Consider the following 27,746-nt stretch of genomic DNA (forward strand, 5'->3'; position numbering starts at 1 on the left):
CCAAGGTTATCTCTACTCCCTTTCTTGAATAAGGGAACAACATCTGCAATCCTCCAATCCTCCGGAACCTCTCCCGTCTCCATTGATGATGCAAAGATCATCGCCAGAGGTTCAGCAATCTCCTCCCTCGCCTCCCACAGTAGCCTGGAGTACAACCCATCCAGTCCCGGTGACTTATCTAACTTGATGCTTTTCAAAAGCTCCAACACATCCTCTTTCTTAATATCTACATGCTGAAGCTTTTCAGTCCGCTGCAAGTCTGCACTACAACCACTAAGATCCTTTTCCATAGTGAATGCTGAAGTAAAGTATTCATTAAGTACCTCTGCTATTTCTTCCGGTTCCATACAAACTTTCCCACCGTCACACTTGATAGGTCCTATTCTTTCACGTCTTATCCTCTTGCTCTTCACACACTTGTAGAATGCCTTGGGGTTTTCCTTAATCCTGCCTGCCAAGGCCTTCTCATGACCCCTTCTGGCTCTCCTAATTTCCTTCTGGAGATCCTTCCTGTTAGCCGTATACTCTCCAAGATCTCTAACATTACCTAGCTCCCTGAACCTTTTGTAAGCTTTTCTTTTCTTCTTGGTATCTCACCCTTGGTATCTGTAAAGGATCCAAATGTTACGTTAACTGCCTGCTTCCTATGAATAAAAGCCTTTCAGATTCAGCTCCCTGTTCTCATATTTCAATTGTACATGTCCTGATCAGCCCCTTCACCTCCTCTACTTTCCCACATTATGCCCACCCTCTAATCAACTGTAGACTTACGCTTACTCCCCCTTTGCCGTGTCTTCCACATATTTCACTTTTCTCTCAGTGGTTCCTTCTTCTTTTGCCGCACTTGCTTCCCAGTGGCTTATGATTGCTGCGTAACGCCTGCTGTGCTATCTATCTATCCTGTCCCCGCCTCCTTTCTAATGTGTCACTGTTTTGCTCTCTTTAATTTCCTCCTCACCTCCTTAAGTCGAGATTGCACCCCGCCTGTTTCCAATTACATTGTGGTCTCTCTTTCCGGATGTTCTAAATTGTAATTGGGTGGCATGGCGGTTGGCACTGCTGCCTCACAGCACCAGGCACCCGGGTTCAAGTTCTGGCCTTGGGTGACTGACTGTGTGGAGTTTGCATGTTCTCCCCGTGTCTGCGTGGTTTCCTCCGGGTGCTCCGGTTTCTTCCCACAGTCCCAAGATGTATAGGTTAGGTGGATTGACCACGCTAAATTACCCCTCAGTATCCAAAGATGTGCAATCCAAAGATTGCTTCACATCATCACTTGCTGTGGTTGGAGGTTCTTTACTCTTTTGTTGATGTGCATCATGTTTACATTCTACTCTTTTGTTGTCTGATTACAACCTCATATCCGTCAAACTGAAGGCATCCAGAACAACTGTTTGAACCTCATGCTATTCATTTAAACAAACTATTCCAGGTTCAATCTCCCTTCACTGGGCATCTGTAACAGATTCCAACGGATGGCTCTCAACCCCTTGATACCATTAACATTTACCCACCATCTTTTCAGCCTCTCAATCGAGATTTATCTCAAGTATCACGTCAAGTAAAAAAACACATTCCTCCTTCCTAACCTGCAGAACAACCTGCATCCTTGCAAATTAACCCAAAATCTAAGTCCTCCAAAAGTTATATATCTGTAGTTTCTACCACTACTACAGACTGCCAGATTGTGTTCTCAAAGATGTGCAGGTTAGGGGGATTGGCTGTGGTAAATTGTCCCTTAGTGCCCAAAGATGTGTGGGTTAGGGGGATTGGCCAAATTGCTAAATTGCCCCTTAGTGTCAGTGGGATTAGCAGGATAAATACGTGGGGTTATAGGGATAGGGCTTTGCTTAGCTTAGCCACTGCGTCCCATGGCTGGCTTCAACATGCCAAGGTAATGTCGCTCCTCCGTATTATAGTATTTGGCCTATGGAGGTCTAGTGGCGCAATGGGTAGCAGCTCGACTTCTGAGGCAGTAGCTCGGGCTCGAGTCCCAACCCAGGACTTGACGGCCAAGGAAGGCGTATGAATGGCGTGGCCAAGTGAGAGCGAATTCAACCTCTTCTGGCTCCATCATCTGTAATTTTTCCTGTTTGCTCTGCTTTCGCACCTTTTGTTTAAAGCCCTCCGTCAGCGGCACACTGCTCTGACAGCTACAAGCTGGACAGCAACAACCAAAAAGACGATTCCTGAGGCACCCCCATCCATGCCAAGCAGCTACTCACGGTTTATCTGGTTTTGACCAAGTTTAGATCCCTTTCAGAAGCAATCCTCATTCTGTGTCTCTCAGCCTTGTGGGACTATTGGCTGTGTGACACTGCATTAAAATGAGATGAAATCAAAATGCACATCATCTATGTCATACATTCCTTCTGTCCTCCAACTACATTGCACAAAGGACTCAGCAGAACACTGCCAGGCTATCCACTCTGCTATAATTGTACAGTAACAGTTCTAAGTAGTCAGAAGATTGCCCTGCTTCATAACTTGGACTTCAGAAGCTCAGCCTCTAAGGCTGCCCATTAGAGACACTTAGAGACAGAAGGAGGCCCATTTGGCAGATTTTGATGACTTGGATTTCAAATGCCAGAAAACTGGAACCACTACTTATTTTTAGTGACATCTTCATCAAATGGTATGGTGTATCTGGAATTCTAGTCATGAAATGCACTGGCTCCTGAGACACAGCTCTGTTCTGTGATAGATACCTGTGCTAAACTTACATTTTAGTGGGACTAAATATACTCAACTGGACTCACCACATAAACACAGTGGCTACAAGAGCAGGTCAGAGGCTAGGAATACCTACAGCGAGTAACTCACCTCCTGACTCCCAAAAACTGATCCACTATCTACAAGGCACAAGTCAGGAGTGTGATGGAATGCTCCCCACTTGCCTGGATGGGTGCAGCTCCAACAACACTCAAGAAGCTCGACACCATCCAGGACAAAGCAGCCCCGCTTGATTGGCACCACATCTACAAACATTCAAACCCTCTAACACCTACACTCAGTAGCAGCAGTGTGTACCATCCACAAGATGCACTGCAGCAATTCACCAAAGATCCTTAGACAGCACCTTCCAAACCCACAACCACTTCCATCTAGAAGGACAAGGGCAGCAGATACATGGGAACAGCACCACCTGCAAGTTCCCCTCCAAGTCACCATCCTGACTTGGAAATATATCACTCTTCCTTTGCAGTCACTGGGTCAAAATCCTGGAATTCCCTCCCCAACAGCATTGTGGGTTAACGCACAGAACGTGGATCGCAGTGGTTCAAGAAGGCAGCTCACCACCACCTTCTCAAGGACAACTAGAGATGGGCAATAAATGCTGGCCAGCCAGCGACGCCCATGTCCCACGAATAAAATTTTTTTAAAGCTGATAAGGATTGCTTTAAAAAAGGTGTGAAGTGTGGGGTTATGGTGCTGGACTAACATCCCAGAGATTGAGTGTTTAAAACCCCCAATTAAACATATATCGCTAAATTGAATCCAATAAATCTAACAGAAGGAAATAAAATAGCTGGACTGTCATTAAAGCTCCAATTGATGCCCTCCAGGGAAAAACGTCTAGCTGTCTTTTCCAGCTCTAGCCTACATATGGCTCCAGACTTACACAATATGGCTGGCTCTTCATGCAGTCAGGATAATAAATGCTGCTTTGTCAGTTTGTCCATATACGAAGTACAGGGGGTGACACGGTGGCACAGTGGTTAACACTGCTGCTTCACAGGGCCAGGGACCCGAGTTTGATTACCGGCTTGGGTCACTGTCTGTAAGGAGTCTGCACGTTCTCCCAGTGTCTGCGTAGGTTTCCTCCCACAGTCCGAAAGACCTGCTGGTTAGGGTGTATTGTCCACGCTAAATTCTCCCTCAGTGTAACCCGAACAGGCGCCGGTGTGTGGCGACCAGGGGATTTTCACAGTAACTTCATTTCAGTGTTAATGTAAGCCTTACTTGTGACACTAATAAATAAACTTAAACTTAAAAATAAAACGGTTTATCACACTGATATTTCTCATGTTACTGATAGGTGTCATGCTGAATGAAATGTCAGGGTACACCGCATTATGCAGAGATATCACTTGAGGTAAACTAAGGCTGCGGTTTTCTGATCCTACCTGTCAGGATCCGGTCTGGAAACTCTCAGCCATAGTTGACGAGTAGGCTGATGGAGGATTTGCCTAAAACAACAGCCATGAGCCTTTTTTTAAATACTTTTCCAATTCAATCAAATCAAGTCCAATTCAGAGTCTCAACAAGTTGAGACATTCCTGATCCAAGCTGACGAGACAGGGTCTGCAACCCCTGTCTTGGGCCTGATTTACATGAGCCAAGCTGATTGGAGTAGGCGCAGGTCTTCCTCCTCCAAGGCTTGGTCTCATTTGCATCTTAGCCAAAAGGCTGAGATGCCGCTTTTAAAAATTGCTTCATATGAAAATGAAGCTTCAATGTAACCTAATGACCTCAACCAAGTGCAGCATCCTATCCATGCTACACTTGATCTTAGCCAAAAGGCCGAGAAGACAGCCATGAGCCTTTTACTCAGTGCAATACAGGTGCTCCTGGTGATAAGCACAGGGCTCACCATCTGGGTGATGTAGTCTCACACTTGCCACTTTCTTTGCGCACTTAGCTACTCTCCAATCCAAAAGTGTCCTCACAATCTCCTATTACAGAGTTCACAAGGACTTGCACTCCATCGTTGTTAGAACGAGGTGCTCTTTGTTTCCACAGCCATTTTCTAGCACAATCCACCCAGCTGGATTGAGAAAGAATTTGCATTCATTACAGTGACTCATCACATCTCTCAGCAGTGTCTCAAAGTACTTCACAATGAAGTAAATAATACCAATATAACTTTGTGGTTCAGTTTGACCCTGAGATGGGTTTCCGACCACATAAGGACAAAGAACAAAGAACAATACAGCACAGGAACAGGCCCTTCAGCCCTCCAAGCCCACGCCACTCCCTGGTCCAAACTAGACCATTCTTTTGTATCCCTCCATTCCCACTCCGTTCATGTGGCTATCTAGATAAGTCTTAAACGTTCCCAGTGTGCCCGCCTCAACCACCTTGCCTGGCAGCGCATTCCAGGCCCCCACCACCCTCTGTGTAAAATATGTCCTTCTAATATCTGTGTTAAACCTCCCCCCCTCACCTTGAACCTATGACCCCTCGTGAACGTCACCACCGACCTGGGAAAAAGCTTCCCACCGTTCACCCTATCTATGCCTTTCATAATTTTATACACCTCTATTAGGTCTCCCCTCATCCTCCGTCTTTCCAGTGAGAACAACCCCAGTTTACCCAATCTCTCCTCATAACTAAGCCCCTCCATACCAGGCAACATCCTGGTAAACCTCCTCTGCACTCTCTCTAAAGCCTCCACGTCCTTCTGGTAGTGTGGCGACCAGAACTGGACGCAGTATTCCAAATGCGGACGAACCAACGTTCTATACATCTGCAACATCAGACCCCAACTTTTATACTCTATGCCCCGTCCTATAAAGGCAAGCATGCCATATGCCTTCTTCACCACCTTCTCCACCTGTGACGTCACCTTCAAGGATCTGTGGACTTGTACACCCAGGTCCCTCTGCGTATCTACACCCTTTATGGTTCTGCCATTTATCGTATAGCTCCCCCCTACGTTAGTTCTACCAAAATGCATCACTTCGCATTCATCTGGATTGAACTCCATCTGCCATTTCTTTGCCCAAATTTCCAGCCTATCTATATCCATCTGTAGCCTCTGACAATGTTCCCCACTATCTGCAAGTCCAACCATTTTCGTGTCGTCCGCAAACTTACTGAGCACCCCAGTTACATCTTCTTCCAGATCGTTTATATAAATCACAAACAGCAGAGGTCCCAATACAGAGCCCTGCGGAACACCACTAGTCACAGGCATCCAGCCGGAAAAAGACCCTTCCACTACCACCCTCTACCACTAAAGCCGTGTATTTCCACCTCCATAACATTGCTCAATGCTGCCCTTTCCTCAGTCTATCTGCTGCTGAAACTCATGCCTTTGTTACCTCGAAACACAACTGTTCCAACACATTCCAGGCAGCCTCCTGCAGTCGACCCTCCATACTCCAAGAAAGTCCCTGTACTTGCTAACCTTCGTTGGTACCCGGTTCAGCATCCATGCTTTCAAACAGCTCCATGTCCTGACCTCCCTGCAACTCTGTAATCTCCTCCAGCCTTACATAACTTACAATCATAGGATCCCTACAGTGCAGAAGGAGGCCATTCAGCCCATCAAGTCTGCACCAACCACAATCCCACCCAAGCCCCATCAATTTACCCCAGCTAACCCCCCTGACACTAAGGGGCAATTTAGCATGGGCAATCCACTTAACCCGCACATCCTTGGACTGTGGGAGGAAGCCGGAGCACCTGAAGGAAACCCACGCAGACACGGGGAGAACGTGCAGACTCCATACAGACAGTGACCCAAATCGGGAATCGAATCTGGGTCCCTGGCGCTGAGAGGCAGCACTGCTAACCACTGGGCCACCGTGCCGCCTTAATTCTGGCCTCTTGAGCATCCCAGAATTTAATCACCCCAGCATTGGTGGCTGTGCCTTCAGTTGTCAGGGTCCTAAGCACTGGACCTAAATTTCCCTTTCTCTCTAATTTTCTGCCCCCTTAAGACGATCTTTAAAAATAACCTCTTTAAGCCAAGCTCTCGGACATTTTGCCTGGTGCCTCGGTGTTCAGTTTTGATCGATAGCCCTCCTGTGAAGTGCCTCGAGCTGTTTTACTGTGTGAAAGGCACCATAAAAAAAAAACCAAAGTGTTGCTGACTACTGCATAGAACTAAAGAAATTCAGATTTATACTGGTTAAGGTAGCACAGCTTCACAAGTGTTAAGGTTATTGATGGATTGCCTTTAGATCTTTTATTTAGGTGCAGCCAACATATTCACACATGGAATTGTTATTTCTTGTTGGAGCTTCTCTATTCTGTGCATTCTGAAATGTCCTTTTATCTGCCTCCACTGCATCTCTATTGACCTAGCCCTTAACCTCATTCCCCAGTTCACTTTAGCTACCTCTGTTTCCATTCTCGCATAACTGCCCCTATTTAAGTTTAAAATACTAGTCTTGGACCCATTCCTCTCTCCATCAAACAAAATTCAATCATATTATGATCACTGCTACCCAGGCTGCTTTCACTAGGAGGTTATCAATTAATCTCAACTCGTTGCACAATACTGGGTCTCTCTGGTTGGCTCCAGAACGTGCTGTCCAAAGAAACTATCCCAAAAACATTCTATGAACATCTCGGCAAGGCTGCCTGATACTTTTTTCAAGTCTATATTTAGATTAAAATCCCCCTTGATTATAGCCATACTTTTCTGACAAGCTCCCATTACCTTTTCCTTTGTACTCTGTCCTAACTTGTTCACCTGTACACTACTACCACAAGTGACTTCTTGCCTTTATCATTTCTCATCTTGGCCCATGTTGCTTCTACATCCTGGTTTCCTGAACTTGGGTTATTCCCCTCTACTGTACCATCATTAATTAACAGAGCCACCCCTCCTTCTTTTCCTAGCTTCCTAAAGGTCGTAGGCGCTTCAATATTCAGGTCCCAACCTACGTCATTCTGCAGCCATGTTTCTGTAATGGCGATCAGATCATACTTAATTTTTTTCTAATTTTCTTCATTCGTTCATGGGATGTGGGCATCGCTGGCTGGGCCAACATTTATTGGCCATCCCCAAGGGCATTTAAGTGCCAACCACATTGCTGTGGGTCTGGAGTCACATGTAGGCCAGACCAGGTAAGGACGGCAGATTTCTTTCCTTAAAGGACATTAGTGAACCAGATGGGGTTTTTTTTTAAAAACTACAATTGACAACGGTTTGATGGTCATGTTTAGATTTTTAATTCCAATTTTTTTAAATTGAATTGCAGTGTTGGGATTTGAACCTGGGTCCCCTGATCTTTCTTGCCCTGGGTCTCTTGATTACCAGCCCAGTGACAATACCACTACACAACTGCCGCCCTTTGTGCTCTTAGTTCATCTCTTTTATTTGGAATGTTCCATGTGTTCAGATACAGAGTCTTTAGTTTTCTCCTTTCATTTTGTTTCTATTAGTAACCTCTGGCTTGGACTGCTGTTTACTCTTAACATTTGTACTCTTTGTCCCTTCCTGTCATGTTCTGTTCATCATTTCCCATATTAATATCTTCCTCTCTTGCCTTGTCTCTACACTTTGGTTTACCTCATCTTCCCAAATTTGATCTCTTGTCCCCACAACTTGGGTTAAAAACTTCTCTACTTCCTAGTGATGTAAGTCGCTAGAACATCAGTTGCAGCATGGCTCAGGTGTAGACGGTCCCAATAGTACCCACCCCACTTCCCCCAGTACTAATCGGCATGGTGGTACAGTGGTTAACACTGCTGCCTCACAGCGCCAGGGACCCGGGTTCGATTCCCGACTTGGGTCACTGTCTGTGCGGAATCTGCACATTCTCCCCGTGTCTGCATGGGTTTCCTCCGGGTGCTCCGGTTTCCCTCCCCCCACAATCCGAAGATGTGCAGGTTAAGTTGGTTGGACATGCTAAATTAACCCTTAGTGTCCCGGAATGTGATAGGTTAGAGGGATTAGCAGGGTAACTAAACAGGGATAGAGCTTGGGTGGGATTGTTGTCTGTGGCTTAGGTAATAACATGGCTTAGGAAATAACCCAGAGATTATTTATTACCTTCGAGGTTCTGCTTTTTAATAGTGCCTAGCTCCTTATACTGACCTCGCTGAACCTCTTTCCTAGTTCTACCTATGTCGTTGGCACCTATGTGGACCACAACAACTGGATTCTCCATCTCCTGCTGCAAGTTCCTCTCCAGCCCTGAGGAGATGTCTCACCTGGCACTTCTGGCTCTTTGCTGCTGAGTACAGGATTAAAGTCCCTCCATGCACTGCCCCATACATTCCTCTTTGCTCCCCCCACTTGAAAGAAAAGGGAAAGCTTCATAACATCTTCGCAGCATTAAGCTGATCTTTCTCTACACCCTATCTGTAACTTAACACTATATTCCGCACCCTACCCTTTCCTTCTTCTCTATGTGATCTATGAATGGTACGTTTTGTCTGTATAGTGCGCAAGGAACAAAACTTTTCCCAATACATGTGACAATAATAAATCAAATTGGCCATAAAGTCTCAGCTCATCAGAAAGGAGCCAAGCATCTTTTGGTAATGAATTTTGACAGAACACTCAACATAGTGAAAAACTTTCTCACAGTTTCAACCGCACCGGAATTCATTTCCACTCAACTCATTTCCACAGCTAGCGGAAAGAGTAAACAATCGTCTTTGAAATCTTCGCAGTGACTGGAAATGCTCCATGTGAATCAGGCCCATACATCTTGTGCAGCAAGAGAATGCATTCCACTGCTCTTAGTACTACTGTTCAGCTCCTGATAAGGTATGGGAGTCAAAGGTACTTTGCAAAATGCTCAAAAGTGAACCACGCCAAGTGTTTTGTGAGTGGAAAACACATTAGTGTGTGCACTGTTACTGTCCAAATTGTTTAACAACATGGCCAGATACTTAAAGTTAAAATTTATTTATTAGTCACAAGTAATCTTACATTAACACTGCAATGAAGTTACTGTGAAAATCCCCGAGTCGCCACACCCCGGTGCCTGTTCGGGTACACGGAGGGAGAATTTAGCACGGCCGATGCACCCTAACCCACACGTCTTTGGACTGTGGGAGGAAACCGGAGCACCCGGAGGAAACCCACGCAGACACGGGAGAGAATGTGCAGACTCTGCACAGACACAGTGACCCAAGCCGGGAATCGAACCCGGGTCCCTGGCTAGACCACCGTGCCCCCCCCCCCCTTATTCATTAGCTGGCAACAGTAGTCGATTGCCCTGGACAGGCACACTCTCAAATGGCAGCTAAAAAGATATCCTTGGTAGAATACAAAGCCTCACGCGTCCTGAAAACTTGCAGCCCTTCCCTCCTCCTGAATTTGGCAGCTTTTTGTTAACTTAAAACCCATACTAAAGCTGAACAGAACCGTGAAATAGCTGAAGCCAGCACAATGGAGAGTCCAACTAAAATCGACTATATAGCATTGTGTGGAATTTTACAGCACAGAAATAAGGCCATTTGGCCCAACCAGTCTAGCCCATGCATATGCTCCACATCCTCCAACCGTATTATTTTATTTTATCCTATCAGCATATTCTGTTTCATTCTCCCGTGCGCTAATCGAGTTCCCCTTGATATATATTTATACTGCTCACTGCAACTGCTCTATATAGCAAGTTCACATTCTTATCAATCTCCAGATAATGGCGTTTCTCCTGAACTCCTTAGTGACTATCACATTTATGGTTCCTGGTTTTGGGTTGCCACACAAACAGAATCATGTCTACCCAACTGAACTACTTTGTCATTTTATTTTTCTGTTCATAAGAAATGATTCCCCAGCCTGTAATCATATAAATGATCATATAAATAAATAATCATATAAATGATTTGGAGGAAGATGTAGCTGGTGTGATCAGTATGTTTGCGGACGACACAAAGGTTGCTGGAGTTGCGGATAGTGATGAACATTGTCAGGGAATACAGCAGGATATAGATAGGGTGGAACATTGGGCGGAGAAATGGCAGATGGAATTTAATCCAGATAAATGCGAAGTGATGCATTTCGGTAGATCTAATGTAAGGGGGAGCTATACAATAAATGGCAGAACCATCAGGAGTATAGACACACAGAGGGACCTGGGTGTACAAGTCCACAGATCCTTAAAGGTGGCAGCACAGGTGGAGAGGGTGGTGAAGAAGGCATATGGCATGCTTGCCTTTATTGGACAGGGCATAGAATATAAAAGTTGGCATATGATGTTGCAGCTGCATAGAACGATGGTTAGGCCACATTTGGAATACTGCGTCCAGTTCTGGTCGCCACACTACCAGAAGGACGTGGAGGTTTTGGAGAGAGTACAGAGAAGGTTTACCAGGATGTTGCCTGGTATGGAGGGTCTTAGCTATGAGGAGAGATTAGGTAAACTGGGGTTGTTCTCCCTGGAAAGACGGAGGATGAGGGGCGACCTAATAGAGGTGTATAAAATTATGAAGGGCATAGATAGAGTGAACAGTGGGAAGCTTTTTCCCAGGTCGGAGGTGACGAACACAAGGGGTCACGGGTTCAAGGTGAGGGGGGGGGCAAGGTTCAACACAGATGTCAGGGGGACGTATTTTACACAGAGGGTGGTGGGGGCCTGGAATGCACTGCCAAGCAAGGTGGTTGAGGCGGACACGCTGGGATCGTTTAAGACTTATCTAGATAGCCACATGAACAGACTGGGAATAGAGGGATACAAAAGAATGGTCTAGTTGGCACATGAGCGGCACAGGCTTGGAGGGCCGAAGGGCCTGTTCCTGTGCTGTACTGTTCTTTGTTCTGTTCAGTGTTTAGTGGAAGTTACTCCCTTTCAGTTCTGGTACTTTCTCTCCCCTCTCCAGCCCTGCTCACAACACTCCAAGTGTGGCCCATCAAGGTTCTTTCTACAGTCTGAAGCGTAACCAGTCAATGAACACGGAATCTTCTTCAGGGCGGATAGTGCGCTCTTGGTGACTCTACCCTCCTTGAATCCAAAGTAAAGGGAGTTGTGACTTTTGTATGCATTAAAGCGAGGGGCATCAGTACTGACAAATTTAATAATTTTCCTCGAGTTTTTTGATGAAAAATAAAGAGGGTTGATGAAGGTAGTACAGAAGACATTTGATAAAATGCTATACAACAGACTTGTTTGCAAAACTAAAGTTCATGGAGTTGAAGGGGCAATGGCAGATCGGATGCAACATTGTTAAAGGGACAGAATAGAGTGAGTAACAGTGAATCTTTGTACTTCAAACTGGGAGGAAGTGCACAATAGCATCCTCCAAAGAGCAGTCATAATTAATGCTCTTTTTCAGATATATTAATGGTCCAGCCTTGGGTACACACGGCATAATTTTAAAGTTTGGAAATGACACAGAACTTAGAAATGTAGGCATTAGGGAGAGGGTTGGAACAGACTTCACAGTTTTAAAAAAGTTTATTTATTAGTGTCACAAGTGGGCTTACATTAACATTCCAATGAAGTTACTGTGAAAATCCCCTAGTCGTCACACTCCGACGCCTGTTCACGTACACTGAGGGAGAATTTAGCGCGGCCAATGCACCCTAACCAGCACGTCTTTCAGACTGTGGGAGGAAACAGGAGCACCCGGAGGAAACCCACACAGACACGGGGAGAACGTGCAGACTCCACACAGACAGTGACCCAAGCCGGGAATCGAACCCGGGTCGCTGGTGCTGTGAGGCAGCAGTGCTAACCCATTGTGCCACCGTGCCGCCTTTTAGAAGAGCGGAATGATAAAATGGGCAGACCTCTCTACAATAGGTTTCACCCATGTGAAGTGGTGCATGTTGGGAGGAAGATGAAGGAGGGGGCAACATAAAGTTAAGTATAACGTTAAAGCGGGTGCAGGAACAGACATAGATAAATATTTTAATGGTGGGAGGACAAGTTGGTAAAAGCTGTTAAAATTCGGAGGGCTTGTGATAGAGTTGGTGAAGGGAAACAGCTTTCACTTGTGAGTGGGTGTGGTAACTATAGGGCACATCTTTCAGATAACTGGCAGAAGAACCAGAGGATAGGAGGATAACTTGTTTTTCAAACTTGGGTGTTTTTAAACACCATTGCGATGCCTAAAAGCAAATTCAATAGTGACTTTCCAAAAGGGAATAAATATTTGAAAATTAAAACTCTTAACAGACGTCTAGCAGGGAGAGGGAGGGGAGGGGGGAATAGCGGAATTGGCCTATCTGCATAGTTTCCCAAAGAGGCAGTACAGATGCAATGGGCCAAATGGCCTCCTTCGGATTTTCCAATGCAGGCACTCAATGTCAGCATCAGACACTCCCAAGGTCAGGAATATTTATGCAGAGTAAAGCTCCCACTCCTCTACCTCAGGGGGAACATCACCTATCGCACGAGGAGCAGTTGTGGTGTTCGGGGCCAGGATGCATTACAAGCCGAGTGGAGAACGGCCAGGTTCGTGTGTGGGGGGGGGGGCGGGATCCATGCAACTAGCGAGGCAGTAGGGAGCCTTTAACTCCATTGCTGCCAGCTGGGATTCAAACCCAAGTCCCAGGAATGGGGGAGGTGGGCATACGCTATTCCATCACCACATCTTTATTTTTTTTTAAAAAGAGAGAAACTGATGACAGCACGCTCCTTAATTCAACAGGAAGCAGTTGAGCAAACTGGGAAACCTACTGCTGCTCTGAAGCTTCAACATGACCGTCTCAGTGGCTTCAGCCAAACATAAGAGCACAGCATTAGAGAGAGCGAGTCCTGACACACACTGCAAGTGAGAATATGGTGTGCGATGAATCGGTCGCAGACAGAGAGCTGCGGCACCTGCACTTGGGTCCTGAAGTGTAAGGCTGCCTCTGGGCTTTCCATCACAGTAGATTAAGCAAACGGCTTTTCACAGCGTTCAGACATTTCATTATGGCTCAAAGCCCTTCAGCTATGAGCAAATATCCAGGTACACTGCAATTAAGAAATGATACCACATCGAGCATTTAATTAACACTAGCAGGGGAATTCAGTCGAGCATTAAATTGGTCTAAAAAAAGGAAAGGTTTTTAATACGTAAATAGACACTCACTGTGCAAGTTCCAGGCTAAACAGTACTCTGACTCCTGTCGGCTATCACTTTCTGAACCTGTCTCAAAGTCCTGCGGAGAGCCCCTCGTACTCCTGTTAAAGAGTCTTATGGCCAAGTTCTCAAGTTTCTGCAAAGCAGAGGACATCTTCGACCCTTTGTGATCAGCAGCTTGTTGACAGATCACCTCCGAACGCTGATTCATGATTTTAAAACATAGATCCGTAGGATTCTTCTTTCTTTGGCTCTCGGCATCAACAGTTACACGGCAGAGAAAAAAGGGAGCTAATTTTGCCAGCGAGATTCGAACAACATCCTGGCTTCACTCAGCGAGGCAACTAATGCACAGGCTGGCTGAGCAGTCTGCAGTAAACCGCACACCTTCCTATCAAACACAGTAAAGAACAGCAGCCCACAGCAGCACTGATACTGATACACGCTGTTTCCAGCTGGTTACTTAGCGAAAGCAAGAACACAATAAAAACAACTTCCTTCTGGCTGCAGGCCAGTGATTTGATAGCTTCAGGCATGTCGCTCTTTCAGTAAACCTTTGGAAATTCTGGCAAAACACGTTCAGTGCCGAGTTTCTGCTGCCTGTTTCATACAGTCGCCGTAACAGGCAGCAGTGAGACAGCAAAGAGTGGAAGCTTGTAATGTGACTCTGAGGGCACACTTTGCAGCGATTAGCAAACATGTCAATCTGCATTCAGTGCTCACCTTGCAAATATATCCAGTCAGACCGCACACTCCCGAGCATCTCATCTAGCCACCCACCTCCCCCCCCAAGCATCTCATCTATCCACCCCCCCACCCCCCCCAAGCATCTCATCTATCCACCCCCCACCCCCCCCCAAGCATCTCATCTATCCACCCCCCCCCAAGCATCTCATCTATCCACCCCCCCACCCCCCCTCCAAGCATCTCATCTATCCACCCCCCCACCCCCCCCCAAGCATCTCATCTATCCACCGCCCCCACCCCCCCCCAAGCATCTCATCTATCCACCGCCCCCACCCCCCCCCAAGCATCTCATCTATCCACCCACCCACCACCCCCCAACCCCCCCCCCCACGCCCCCCAACAAACCCCCCTCCACCAAACCTCAACCCCCATCGGTATTTCAGATCAGGATACCAGCCAGGGACTGGGTGGCAGCCCAGAGAGAGGGTATAAGGGCCAGGAGACCTGGGCCACTGGGATCCCCCTAACCATTGTAAACGCCAAAAAACAAACATGGGGTTACACTTGCTCAGCGCCAGCAGCTGTTCCAACTCTTCAGTGAAGCAAGATCAGTTTGGGATTATTTGCCACTTCACTGGCACATGTAATGAAGCAGTCACCCAGGACACGAGGCACTTTCAGACCACTAATAGCCAGGGTAAGGATTCAGAAAGTAATGATGACGACAACAGCCTTGCATCTGTTAAAAGGAAATTCGGTTTCAGGCGGGCAGCGGAGTTGCAGCATTGCATTAAATGCAACGGGTAAAATGCAGTTTGTTAAAGAGTGCCTACCTACCCTTTGGCCCTGTGTGGTCTTTGACTGTATCCCCCAGAACCATGGCATGGTGGCACAGTGGTTAGCACTGCTGCCTCACGGCGCCAGGGACCCGGGTTCGATTCCCGGCTTGGGTCACTGCCTGTGTGGAGTTTGCACATTCTCCCCGTGTCTGCGTGGGTTTCCTCCGGGAGCTCTGGTTTCCTCCCACGGTCCAAAGATGTGCGGGTTAGGTTGATTGGCCATGTTCAATTGCCCCTTCGTGTCAGGAGGACTAGTAGAGTAAATGTGTGGTGTTACGGGGAATAGGGCCTGGGTGGGATTGTTGTTGGTGGAGGCTCGATGGGCCGAATGGCCTCTTTCTGCACTGTAGGGATTCTATGAACCACTGGAAACAAGGACAGCAAGTGAGAGTGGAACCAGAGCTGGGCCGTGGGCAGAGGGGAGTGGGAGCTAGGTAAAGTGTAGGGCGGCACGGTGACAGTAGTTAGCACTGCTGCCTCACAGTAAGAAGTCTCACAACACCAGGTTAAAGTCCAACAGATTTATTTGGTAGCACAAGCCAATAGCTTTCGGAGTGCCGCGTGGAGGCAGCGCTCTGAAAGCTAGTGGCTTGTGCTACCAAATAAACCTGTTGGACTTTAACCTGGTGTTGTGAGACTTCTTACTGTGTTTACCCCAGTCCAAAGCCGGCATCTCCACATCGTGGCCTCACAGCGCCAGGGACCCGGGTTCGATTCCCGGCTTGGGTCACTGTCTGTGCGGAGTCTGCACCTTCTCCCCGTGTCTGCGTGGGTTTCCTCCGGGTGCTCCAGCTTCCTCCCACAGTCCGAAAGACGTGCTGGTTAGAGTGCATTGGCCGTGCTAAATTCTCCCTCAGTGTAACCCGAACAGGAGTGTGGCAACTAGGGGATTTTCACAGTAACTTCACTGCAGTGTTAATGTAAGCCTACTCGTGACACTGAGAAATAAACTTTAGGAGCCAGAATTAGGCTGCAGGAAGCAACGAGGAAAGGCAAACATAATAAAGGAGAATATGCTCGGTGGGAATCGAAATTGCTGAGATTTATATTCCACGGTTGCTTGGAAGCATATTCACCCATGTCCAGGAAAATAAACTGCTTTACCACATCACATTAGTGCATTTTCCAGTAAATTGGAAGGCAGCTTTTACATTAGGTGCAGCTGATATGTACACTACTTCATGTGACTCAGTCATGTGATTATTTTTAGCCTAAATGCTGAGGCTGCTAATAATCACAGACACCTTCACTTGCGTCGATCTGCTATCATCCCTCAATTACTGCCCTTATTTTAGATTTAAAACCGGTAAACTATTTCACTTTGGTCATTCAGAAACACTCCTGCCACACCACAGCAAATAAAGGGAGTACAGGATTCTAATCCCAAATTATTGCTCGTACATCAAACGAAAATGGGCAGAAAGGAGATGCTGAAAAAAAAAGGTGAACAGGGGATTTGTCATGAGGGGATTTTCACAGTAACCTCAGCAGCATTGTTAACGTAGCCTACTTGTGACATGAATAAATAAACTTCAAACAAGGGATTCGAGGCACGATCTTACCAACCGTTCACGCCCCGCCGTCACTGCGAGCCAGGACGGGGAATTTGGCGTTCGGCCAAATCTCCGATCACTGCGGCGGGACCAGAAAACCCCGCTGGCGTGAACGGCTGGAGGTTCCGCCCCGGTCTTTTGGTCTTGTATCTCTATAACATAATAAAACATCTCAAGACACTTCACTTGTAAAGCAAGAAACTACAAAAGGTTGTGAATGTAGCCCAGTCCATCATGCAAACCAGCCTCCCATCCATTAACTCTATCTACACTTCCCGCTGCCTCGGCAAAGCAGACAGCATAATTAAGGACCCCATGCACCCCGGACATTGTTTTCTAGGTGTCCAGATCATCAACAACCTGTCCTGGTCCCCCCATACTGACACTATAATTAAGAAAGCCCACCAACACCACTATTTTCTCAGAAGACTAAGGAAATTTGGCATGTCAGCTACGACTCTCACCAACTTTTACAGATGCACCATAGAAAGCATTCTTTCTGGTTGTATCACAGCTTGGTATGACTCCTGCTCTGCCCAAAACTGCAAGAATCTACAAAAGACCATGAATGTAGCCCAGTCCATCACGCAAACCAGCCTCCCATCCATTGACTTTGTCTACACTTCCTGCTGCCTCGGAAAAGTAGCCAGCATAATTAAGGACCCCACGCACCCCGGACATTCTCTTTTCCACCTTCTTCCGTCGGGAAAAAGATACAAAAGTCTGAGGTTACGTGCCAACCGATTCAAGAACAGCTTCTTCCCTGCTGTCATTTGAATGGACCTACCTCGCATTAAGTTGATCTTTCTTTACACCCTAGCTATGATTGTAACACTACATTCTGCACTCTCTCGTTTCCTTCTCTATGAATGGTATGCTCTGTCTGTATAGCACGTAAGAAACAATACTTTTGACTGTATGTTAATACATGTGACAATAATAAATCAAATCAAAGTATGACGCCGAGCCACATGTGAGGTCAGGTAACCAAACACTTGGTCAAAGAGGTAGGTTTTAAGAAATGCCTTAAAGATGGAGAGAGAGGGAGAGAGGTGTGTGAGGGAGGGAATTGCAGAGCTTGAGGCGGAGGCAGCGGAAGATGCTGCCAACAACAGTGAAGCAATTAAAATCAGGGATGCACAAGAGGCCAGAATTAGAGGAGCGGATATCTTGGAGGGTTGTGGGGCTGGAGGAGATTAGAGCCATAGGGTGGGGGAGGAGGGGAGGCGAAGCCGTGGAGGGATTTGAAAACAAGAATCGGCATTTTAGAATCAAGACTTCGCTTCATCGGGAGCCAAAGTCAGCCATTGACAGTGTCTACACTTCCCGCTGCCTCGGCAAAGTAGCCAGCATAATTAAGGACCCCACGCACCCCGGACATTCTCTCTTCCACCTTCTTCTGTCAGGAAGAAGAGACAAAAGTCTGAGGTCACGTACCAACCGACTCAAGAACAGCTTCTTCCCTGCTGCCGTCAGACTTTTGAATGGACTTCCCTCGCATTAAGTTAATCTTTCTCTACTCCCTAGCTATGACTGTAACACTATATTCTGCACTCTTGTGTTTCCTTCTCTGTGGACGGTATGTTTAGCGCGCAAGAAACAATACTTTTCACTGTAGGTTAATACACGTGACAATAATAAATCAAATCAATGTGGGTCACCGAGCATTGGGGTGATAAGGAACTGGGACTGGAGAGTTAAATCAGAGTTCCCCATCTACCATTACTCTGTCTAAAATTAAAAGGTTCCTTAAAAAAAAAAATCTGAAATTAAAATAAAAGGTTCACCGTTAAGGGGCAAATTCTGTGATTTCTACTTCACAGAAGTGGATTAACAAAATTATCTCTAGGCAGCAAAGAGGGGATTGTAATACAGTTATAGTCAGCCAGAAGGGGGATACAAGATAGCAGGCTCTGTTTTGCTGCCTTCCTCAGAACTAGCTGGAAGAACATGAGCTGTCATTTCACACTAAATGTTGTTTCAACTTCATTTTGTGAACATGCTGCATTAAATTAGGAAGCAAATTTAGAAATCGAGTGAGGAGCTGTCGCCAGCGTACAGAACATGGCAAATCTAACACCAGTACAGGATTCAAAATGCCTTTTGCTCCCTCAATGCATGTCGACTGCTTCTTAAAGATCTCCAGGGGGTGGGACAGCTTTTGGCACAGCAATTTATCAAATGGACCTTGTTTCAACGAATTAATGGTGACGGAGCTATTGGATCATAAAGCATGTTACGATGGCCATGGGGGGGGGGGGGGGGGGTAGTTTAAAACCAGCTGGCTCCACCCAGACCAGCAGTCGAAAGATTCGGGGCTGACCTGCATTCTGTAGCCCCTGAAAGTAGCACTTTGAACACACCGTAGGTAAAGGTTGGGTGTCGGAAGCTGGTCTCAGTAAGATCGTTACACTGGCGACGAGGAGCGGAGTGAGTTTTTTTTTCTTCCCCCTGGACCATTTTTACTGTAGAGACAAGTAATCCTCCGATAAGAAAAATGCCTCTTTTTGGTGAATTTGAGGCCTACGATGCAAGCATACAAGACTGGGCCCAGTACGCAGAGCGCACGCGTTACTTTCTTCGGGCCAACAATATTGAGAGGGACGAAAAGCAGAAAGTGATCCTGTTGACGGCATGTGGGGTTCCGATTGGAAAAAGTAGAGTCGAAACTGGAACGCCTGGAAAAGCTGGGCATAATAAGACCTGTACAGCTCACAGAGTGGGCCGCACATTTTATCCCTGTCCTTAAGCCGGACAAGTCGGTCGGACTTTGTGAAGACTATAAGCTTACTGTGTCAAGAGGATTTGTAAACTTGACAGATACCCCATGCCCCAGGTTAACTGGAGGACATATATTTTCAAAGTTGGATGACCCTCCAACAACTCTGCACTCCTCCAGTTCTGGCCTATTGCGCATCCCTGCTTTTAACCTACCTAGGCCCCAAGCTCTGGAATTTCCTCCCCTTACACCTCAGCCTTGAAAATTCATTTAAGACACTGATTAAAAATTAACTCCTTTTCTGTCCTCATATCTCCCTATGTAGGTAGGTCAAACTTTGCTTGATAACATCTAATATTTCACATTAAAGGAGCTATTTAAATGCAACTTCTTGTTACTGCACTAAATGTGCTAGGGAAGGTGATATGAGAGAAAGGCAAAACAGTCCCATACGCCAGTCACGTTTGCAATGGAAGCACTGAAAGCATCTGACCTCAGCAGAAATGCAAAGGTAAGCAAGAAATCTTCCTGTAAATGTGTCCACTACTTCTCTTACAGACAAGAGCTAAAAGCAACACTTGACAGAGCTTTCTGCCACAACCTTACTTGGAAGAATACCACATCAATTGAGTAACTGAATCATTCCATGGCATAGGCAGACGGGAAACAAGATTAATGAGTTCAAACAAGATCTAAATAGGAGCAAAAGAAGCCCAAAATGCATCTCGTGCTGAATATCTAAAACAAGAACAGAAAATGCTGGAACTCAGCAGGTCAGGCACTGTCTACAAAGAGAATAAGTTGCTGCTTTAATATCTTTATGGATCCTTTGTGAACACCTAGCTCTGATAGATGCTGCCTGAGTGTTTCCAGCATTTCTTGTTTTTAAAAATTTATTCATAAGACATGGCGTCGCTGGCTGGCCAACATTTACTGATGATGTGGAGATGCCGGCGTTGGACTGGGGTGGGCATGGTAAGGAGTCTCACAACACCAGGTTAAAGTCCAACAGGTTTATTTGGAATCACGAGCTTTCGGAGCGCTGCTCCTTCATCAGGAGAGATGCAGGGGCAGCGCGCCAAAAGCTCGTGATTCCAAATAAACCTGTTGGACTTTTACCTGGTGTTGAGAGACTACTTACCGTGCCCACCCCAGTCCAACGACGGCATCTCCACATCATGGCTACCAATGACACAGCAAACCGCCGGCTCAAGGTTGAGAGGATCTCAAGAAGATCGCGCATATCGACACAGGCATCAAGTTTCTGCAAAGATGCAAGAAAGCAGACAAGATCTCGAAAGGTCTACAGATCGCGAACCCACTCAAGTCGACCCACAACACAGACTACACTGAGAGACTCTGCCGTCGCACCTCTCTCACATCCCTCAACCACCTCATACACCAGCTCTACAGCAGACGCCGCAACCTGAAAACCAAAATAGAGTCCATATTCTCAACTTGCACTCAGGATGCAGCACACCACAGCTGTAAGAACCACCAAACAGACGAGGCACCAGAACTATGCCACCTACACGCACACCAAGAACAGGAAGCTTGAGAAACTCAGCATCACCACCAGCAGCAACCAAGCCTCACCCGGTACCACAGTAGAAAACAGTACCACTACAGGGAAGTTCATTGTCAACTTGTCGGACAACACCACGTACCTGATGAAGGAGCAGCGCTCCGAAAGCTCGTGAATCCAAATAAACCTGTTGGGCTTTAACCTGGTGTGAGACTTCTTCCCAACATTTATTGCCCATCCTGAGTTGCCTGAGGGGAGTTGAGAGTCAAACACATTGCTGTGGCTCTGGAGTCACATGTAGGCCAGACCGGGTAAGGACAGCAGATTTCTTTTCCTAAAGGACATTGGTGAACCGGATGGCTTTTTCTGAAAATCGACAATGGGTCATCAGTAGATTCTTAATTCCATATACTTTATTTTATTCCGGATGTTTCTGGGTTTAAATAAGAACTCCACACTTCCATGAGCTGCAGACATAGGTTAGCTAACTAAATTCTGGCTTTCTCAGAGTGCTGCACACACTGACTTAGCACTGTCAATCTCATTCCCTCTTGCCTGTTTCTGTCAACTTGATTTTTGCTGCTATTGTCTCTTCTGATGAGCCTTTTCTCCTTCTCTTTTAACCCCTCAGTTTTCTCTCCTTTTATAGTGGGTGGCACAGTGGTTAGCACTGCTGCCTCACAGCTCCAGGGACCCGGGTTCGATTCCGGCCTCGGGTCACTGTCTACGCGGAGTCTCCCTGTGTCTGCCTGGGTTTCCTCCGGATGCTCCGGTTTCTTCCCACTGTTCAAAGATGTGTGGGTGAGGTGGATTGGCTATGCTAAATTGCCTCTTAGTGTCAAGTTGATTAGTAGGGTAAATACATGGGGATAGGGCCTGGGTGGGATTGTTGTTGGTGCAGGTTTGATGGGCTGAATGGCCTCTTTCTGCATTGTGAGGATTCTATGATCGTATGATGATGATGTAAGATAGTTGTGTAATGACCTCAAAGAGGTCCATGAGATGGGCCTCTCAGAATATGAGCTCTCTGATTGAGGTAGCGATTTACTACCCAGTCAGGGAGTTTCACCTGTGTATATATTGAGGAGTGTCAGGGCCTGATGAAATGTATCCTAGGGTTCTTTGGGAGGCGAGGGATGAGATTGCAGAGCCTTTGGCTTTGATCTTTGGGTCCTCGCTGTCCACGGGGATGGTGCCAGAGGACTGGAGAATGGCGAATGTTGTTCCTCTGTTTAAGAAAGGGAATAGAAATGACCCTGGTAATTATAGACCAGTTAGTCTGACTTCGGTGGTTGGTAAATTGATGGAAAAGGTCCTTAGGGATGGGATTTACGACCATTTAGAAAGATGCGGATTAATCCGGGATAGTCAGCACGGATTTGTGAAGGGTAAATCGTGCCTCACAAATTTGATAGAATTTTTTGAGGAGGTAACTAGGTGTGTTGATGAAGGTAGGGCGGTTGATGTCATATACATGGATTTTAGTAAGGCGTTTGATAAGGTCCCCCATGGTCGGCTTATGATGAAAGTAAGGAGGTGTGGGATAGAGGGAAAGTTGGCCGATTGGATAGGTAACTGGCTGTCTGATCGAAGACAGAGGGTGGTGGTCGATGGAAAATTTTCGGATTGGAGGCAGGTTGCTAGCGGAGTGCCGCAGGGATCAGTGCTTGGTCCTCTGCTCTTTGTGATTTTTATTAATGACTTAGAGGAGGGGGCTGAAGGGTGGATCAGTAAATTTGCTGATGACACCAAGATTGGTGGAGTAGTGGATGAGGTGGAGGGCTGTTGTAGGCTGCAAAGAGACATAGATAGGATGCAAAGCTGGGCTGAAAAATGGCAAATGGAGTTTAACCCTGATAAATGTGAGGTGATTCATTTTGGTAGGACTAATTTAAATGTGGATTACAGGGTCAAAGGTAGGGTTCTGAAGACTGTGGAGGAACAGAGAGATCTTGGGGTCCATATCCACAGATCTCTAAAGGTTGCCACTCAAGTGGATAGAGCTGTGAAGAAGGCATATAGTGTGTTAGCTTTTATTAACAGGGGGTTGGAGTTTAAGAGCCGTGGGGTTATGCTGCAACTGTACAGGACCTTGGTGAGACCACATTTGGAATATTGCGTGCAGTTCTGGTCACCTCACTATAAGAAGGATGTGGAAGCGCTGGAAAGAGTGCAGAGGAGATTTACCAGGATGCTGCCTGGTTTGGAGTGTCGGTCTTATGAGGAAAGGTTGAGGGAGCTGGGGCTGTTCTCTCTGGAGCGGAGGAGACTGAGGGGAGACTTAATAGAGGTTTATAAAATGATGAAGGGGATAGATAGAGTGAACGTTCAAAGACTATTTCCTCGGGTGGATGGAGCTATTACAAGGGGGCATAACTATAGGGTTCATGGTGGGAGATATAGGAAGGATATCAGAGGTAGGTTCTTCACGCAGAGAGTGGTTGGGGTGTGGAATGGACTGCCTGCAGTGATAGTGGAGTCAGACACTTTAGGAACATTTAAGCAGTTATTGGATAGGCACATGGAGCACACCAGGATGGTAGGGAGTGGGATAGCTTGATCTTGGTTTCAGATGAAGGTCGGCACAACATCGTGGGCCGAAGGGCCTGTTCTGTGCTGTACTGTTCTATGTTCTATGTTACTGACCCTCCGGAACGTGACTTTGTACCTGAAGCACTCTTAGGGGTGCAGATAAGTTTGTAAGTAAAAGGAATCTGGTGAAGGGATGCCGACCTCAGGAGTTATTTCAGTAGGACGTGAAAGGAGTCACCGGTATATTCCACTGACAGGACATGCTTACAAGCTGTATGTTTAGGGTCAGGGTGTGGGGAGTTAGTCATGGTTAGTGGGGGTTGTCCATTAGAGTATGGCTAGATAGCCATATGAACGGAGTGGGAATGGAGGGATACAAAAGAATGGTCTAGTTTGGACCAGGGAGTGGCACGGGCTTGGAGGGCCGAAGGGCCTGTTCCTGTGCTGTATTGTTCTTTGTTCTTTGTAGAGTTGAGTTCTGGTTGAGTCACCTACTTTTAACAAGGTGACCAAACAGACTCTGGTAACTACATTAGTCTTACGTCAATAACAGGCCAAATAAAAATAGTCATTGGGAACAAACTTGATTGTTATCGGAACAAAAACCAACCCAGTATAGGACAGGTGACACGGTTTAACAGGAGGGCAGATCCTGACCCACCAACCTCCTTTTTCAAAAAATTCATTTGTGGGACATGGGCGTCGCTGGCTGGGCCAACATTTATTGCCCATCCTCGTTGCCCTTGTTCAGAGGGCAGTTGAGAGTCAACCACATTGCTATGGCTCTGGAGTCACATGTTGGTCAGACCGGGTAAGGACGGTAGATTTCCTTCCCTGAAGGACATTAGTGACCAGATGGGTTTTTCCGACAATCGACAATAGTTTCGCGGTCATCAGTAGATTCGTAATTCCAGATATTTTTTATTGAATTCAAATTTCACCCTCTGCCGTGGCGGGATTCGAACCCAGGTCCCCAGAACATTAGCTGAGTTCCTAGATTAAAGTGATAATACCACTAGGCCATCGCCTCCCCATTTTGGAAATGGATATTATATCCCAAGTGAGTGTCCCAAGCATGCCAGGACTCATACAAACTCTGAACTACAAAAATGACCTGAATTCAAAAGACCAATATGCCTTAGACAAATAATTGAGTAATTAGTCACGTCTGCTGAAGCAGTTGTGGATTTACAGAAATATTCAGGTCAAATTGGGTTTCACAAGTGGGCAGAACTATGACAGAACAAAAAAAAACAGCATGCATAAGTGGGACAGCACAGTGGTCAGCACTGCTGTCTCAGTGCCAGGGACCCATGTTCAATTCTGGCCTTGGGTGACTGTGTGGAGCTTGCACATTCTCCCCGTGTCTGCGTGGGTTTCCTCCCACGGTCCAAAGATGTGCAGTTTCGGTGGATTGACCATGGTAAATTGCCCTTTAGTGCCCCAGATAGGTAGGTTAGGTGGACTGGCCATGGTAAAGTGTGGGGTTATGGAGATTTGGTGAGGGAGAGAGTCTGTCAAAGGGTTGGTGCATACTCGATGGGTCGACCCTGGTGTACTGTAGGGGATGAGAGAGTTCACGTTTAGAACATAGAACAGTACAGCACAGAACAGGCCCTTTGGCCCACGATGTTGTGCCGAGCTTTGTCTGAAACCCAGATCAAGCTATTTCCTCCCTATCATCCCGAAGTACTCCATGTGCCTATCCAATAGCTTCTTAAATGTTCCTAAAGTTTCTGACTCCACTATCCCTGCAGGCAGTCCATTCCACACCCCAACCACTCTCTGAGTAAAAAACCTACCTCGGACATCCTTCCTATATCTCCCACTATGAACCCTATAGTTATGCCCCCTAGTTACCGCTCCATTCACCCGAGGAAATAGTCTTTGAACGTTCACTCTATCTATCCCCTTCATCATTTTATAAACCTCTATTAAGTCTCCTCTCAACCTCCTCCGCTCCAAAGAGAAAAGCCCAAGTTCCCTCAACCTTTCCTCATAAGACCTACCCTCCAAACCAGGCAGCATCCTGGTAAATCTCCTTTGCACTCTTTCCAGTGTCTCCACATCCTTCTTATAGTGAGGTGACCAGAACTACGCACAATATTCCAAATGTGGTCTCACCAAGGTCCTGTACAGTTGCAGCATAACCCCACGGCTCTTAAACTCCAACCCCCTGTTAATAAAAGCTAACAACACTATCGGCCTTCTTCACAGCTCTATCCACTTGAGTGGCAACCTTCAGAGATCTATGGATATGAACCCCAAGATCTCTCTGTTCCTCCACAGTCTTCAGAACCCTACCTTTGACCCTGTAATCCACATTTAAATTTGTCCTACCAGGACAGTTTAAGGAGAGATTAAACTGTTTGGGCTTGTACTCGCTGGAGTTTAGAAGGATGAGAGGGGATCTGATCGAGGTACATAAAATTCTAAAAAAGGACTGATGGAGTAAACTTGGATTAAATGTGTCCTCTTATGGGGCAATCTAGAACAAGAGGTCACAGAGGCTGAGAGGTGGTAGGTTTAAAACGCAGATGAGGAGGAACTACATTTCGCAGAGGGTGGTGAATTTGTGGAACTCACTGCCCCATAGCACGGTGGAGTCTGAATGGTTTCAAGAAGGAGATAGATATATTTTGATAAAAACCTGCATCCCTGGCACTGTGAGGCAGCAGTGCTAATCACTGTGCCGCCCCTAAAACACATATAAATTAGCCCCTCAATTACTAGTGAATTAGCCAATCACAATTTTCCTTTCACAAGGCCACGTCAAGTCTGCAGGACTGCATCAAGATTTTCTAAGAGACCTGCTATAACCTCCGTAATAACAAATTGAGAGAGGCAGATACTCAGCAAGACCTTGGAGTCCTCGTGCATCAGTCGCTGAAAGTAAGCACGGAGGCACAGCAGGCAGTAAATAAGGCAATGGTATGTTGGCCTTCACAGTGAGAGGATGAGTATAGGGATAGGGACGTTTTGCTGCAATTGTGTAGGGCGTTGGTGAGGCCACACCTGGAATAGTGTGTGCAGTTTTGGTGTCCTTATCTGAGGAAGGATGTCCTTGCGATAAAGGGAGTACAGCAAAGGTTTACCAGGCTGATTCCTGGGATGGCAGGTCTGTCATATGAGGAGAGACTAAGTCAGTTAGGATTATATTCACTGGAGTTTAGAAGAGTGAGAGGGGATCTCATAGAAACTTATAAAATTCTAACAGGGTTATACAGGGAGCATTCAGAAAGGATATGCTGGAGGAGTCCAGAACTAGGGGTTCATAGTTTGAGGATAAGGGGTAAACCTTTTAGAACTGAGGGGGGGAGAAACGTCTTCACCCAGAGGGTGGTGAATGTGTGGAATTCACTCCCACCGAATGTAGTTGAGGCCATAAAGGTTGTCTGCTTTCAAGAAGAAATTAGATATAGCTCTTGGGGCTAAAGGGATCAGGGATATGGGGGAGAAGGAGGGAAATCAGGATATTGAATTTGATGATCAACCATGATCATAATCAATGGCAGATCAGGCTCGAAAGGCTGAATGGCCTCCTCCTGCCTCTAGTTTCTATGTTTCTATCTATATCCCTTTGCAGAATTCACATCCTACTCTCCTATCTTTGTGTCATCAGCAAATTTAGCGACCATTCTGTCCCTTTATCCATGACACTGATATAGATCACAAATACTTGAGGCCCCAATACTGATTCCTGTGGCATCACGAGTTATAGCTTGCCAGCCCAAAAAAGACCCGTTTATCCCTACTCTTTGTTCCCTATTAGCTAACTAATCCTCTATCCATGCATTCTAATTTTGTGTGGTAACCTTTAATGCTGCACCTTATCAAATGCCTTTTGGAAATCTAAGCAGACCAGATCTACAGGTTCCTCTTTATCCACGTTGGTTATTATTTCATAGAATCTACAGTGCAGAAGGAGGCCATTTGGCCCATCGAGCCTGCACCGACAACAATCCCACCCAGGCCCTATGCAATACCCGTAACCCTACATATCTACTCTCCTAATCCCCCTGACATTAAGGGGCAATTTAGCATGACCAATCAACCTAACCCCGCACATATTTAGACTGTGGGAGGAAACCGGAGCACCCGGAGGAAACCCACGCAGAATGTGCAAACTCCATACAGACAGTGACCCGAGGCCAAAATTGAACCCGAGTCCCTGGCGCTGTGAAGCAGCA

The 27,746-nt window shown here is 46.4% G+C and overlaps 1 protein-coding gene across 2 annotated transcripts in view; it reads right to left on the minus strand.

Annotated features, from left to right (window-relative positions):
* LOC144507810 (cAMP-dependent protein kinase catalytic subunit alpha-like) overlaps window positions 1-14,507 on the minus strand; it is a 175,419-nt gene extending 160,912 nt beyond the window's left edge. The window contains exon 1 of one of the 2 annotated variants that reach the window (XM_078235125.1): window positions 13,711-14,507. In XM_078235125.1, the coding sequence (XP_078091251.1) occupies window positions 13,711-13,912 (202 nt within the window). In that variant the 5' untranslated portion in view covers window positions 13,913-14,507. Of the gene's footprint in view, window positions 1-771; window positions 857-13,710 lie in introns of those variants that run through there. The other variant, XM_078235126.1, reaches the window with a different exon arrangement.
* Window positions 14,508-27,746: the final 13,239 nt, after the last annotated feature.

The sequence above is a fragment of the Mustelus asterias genome, chromosome 19 (assembly GCF_964213995.1).
Source record: "Mustelus asterias chromosome 19, sMusAst1.hap1.1, whole genome shotgun sequence".
Lineage (NCBI taxonomy): Eukaryota > Metazoa > Chordata > Chondrichthyes > Carcharhiniformes > Triakidae > Mustelus > Mustelus asterias.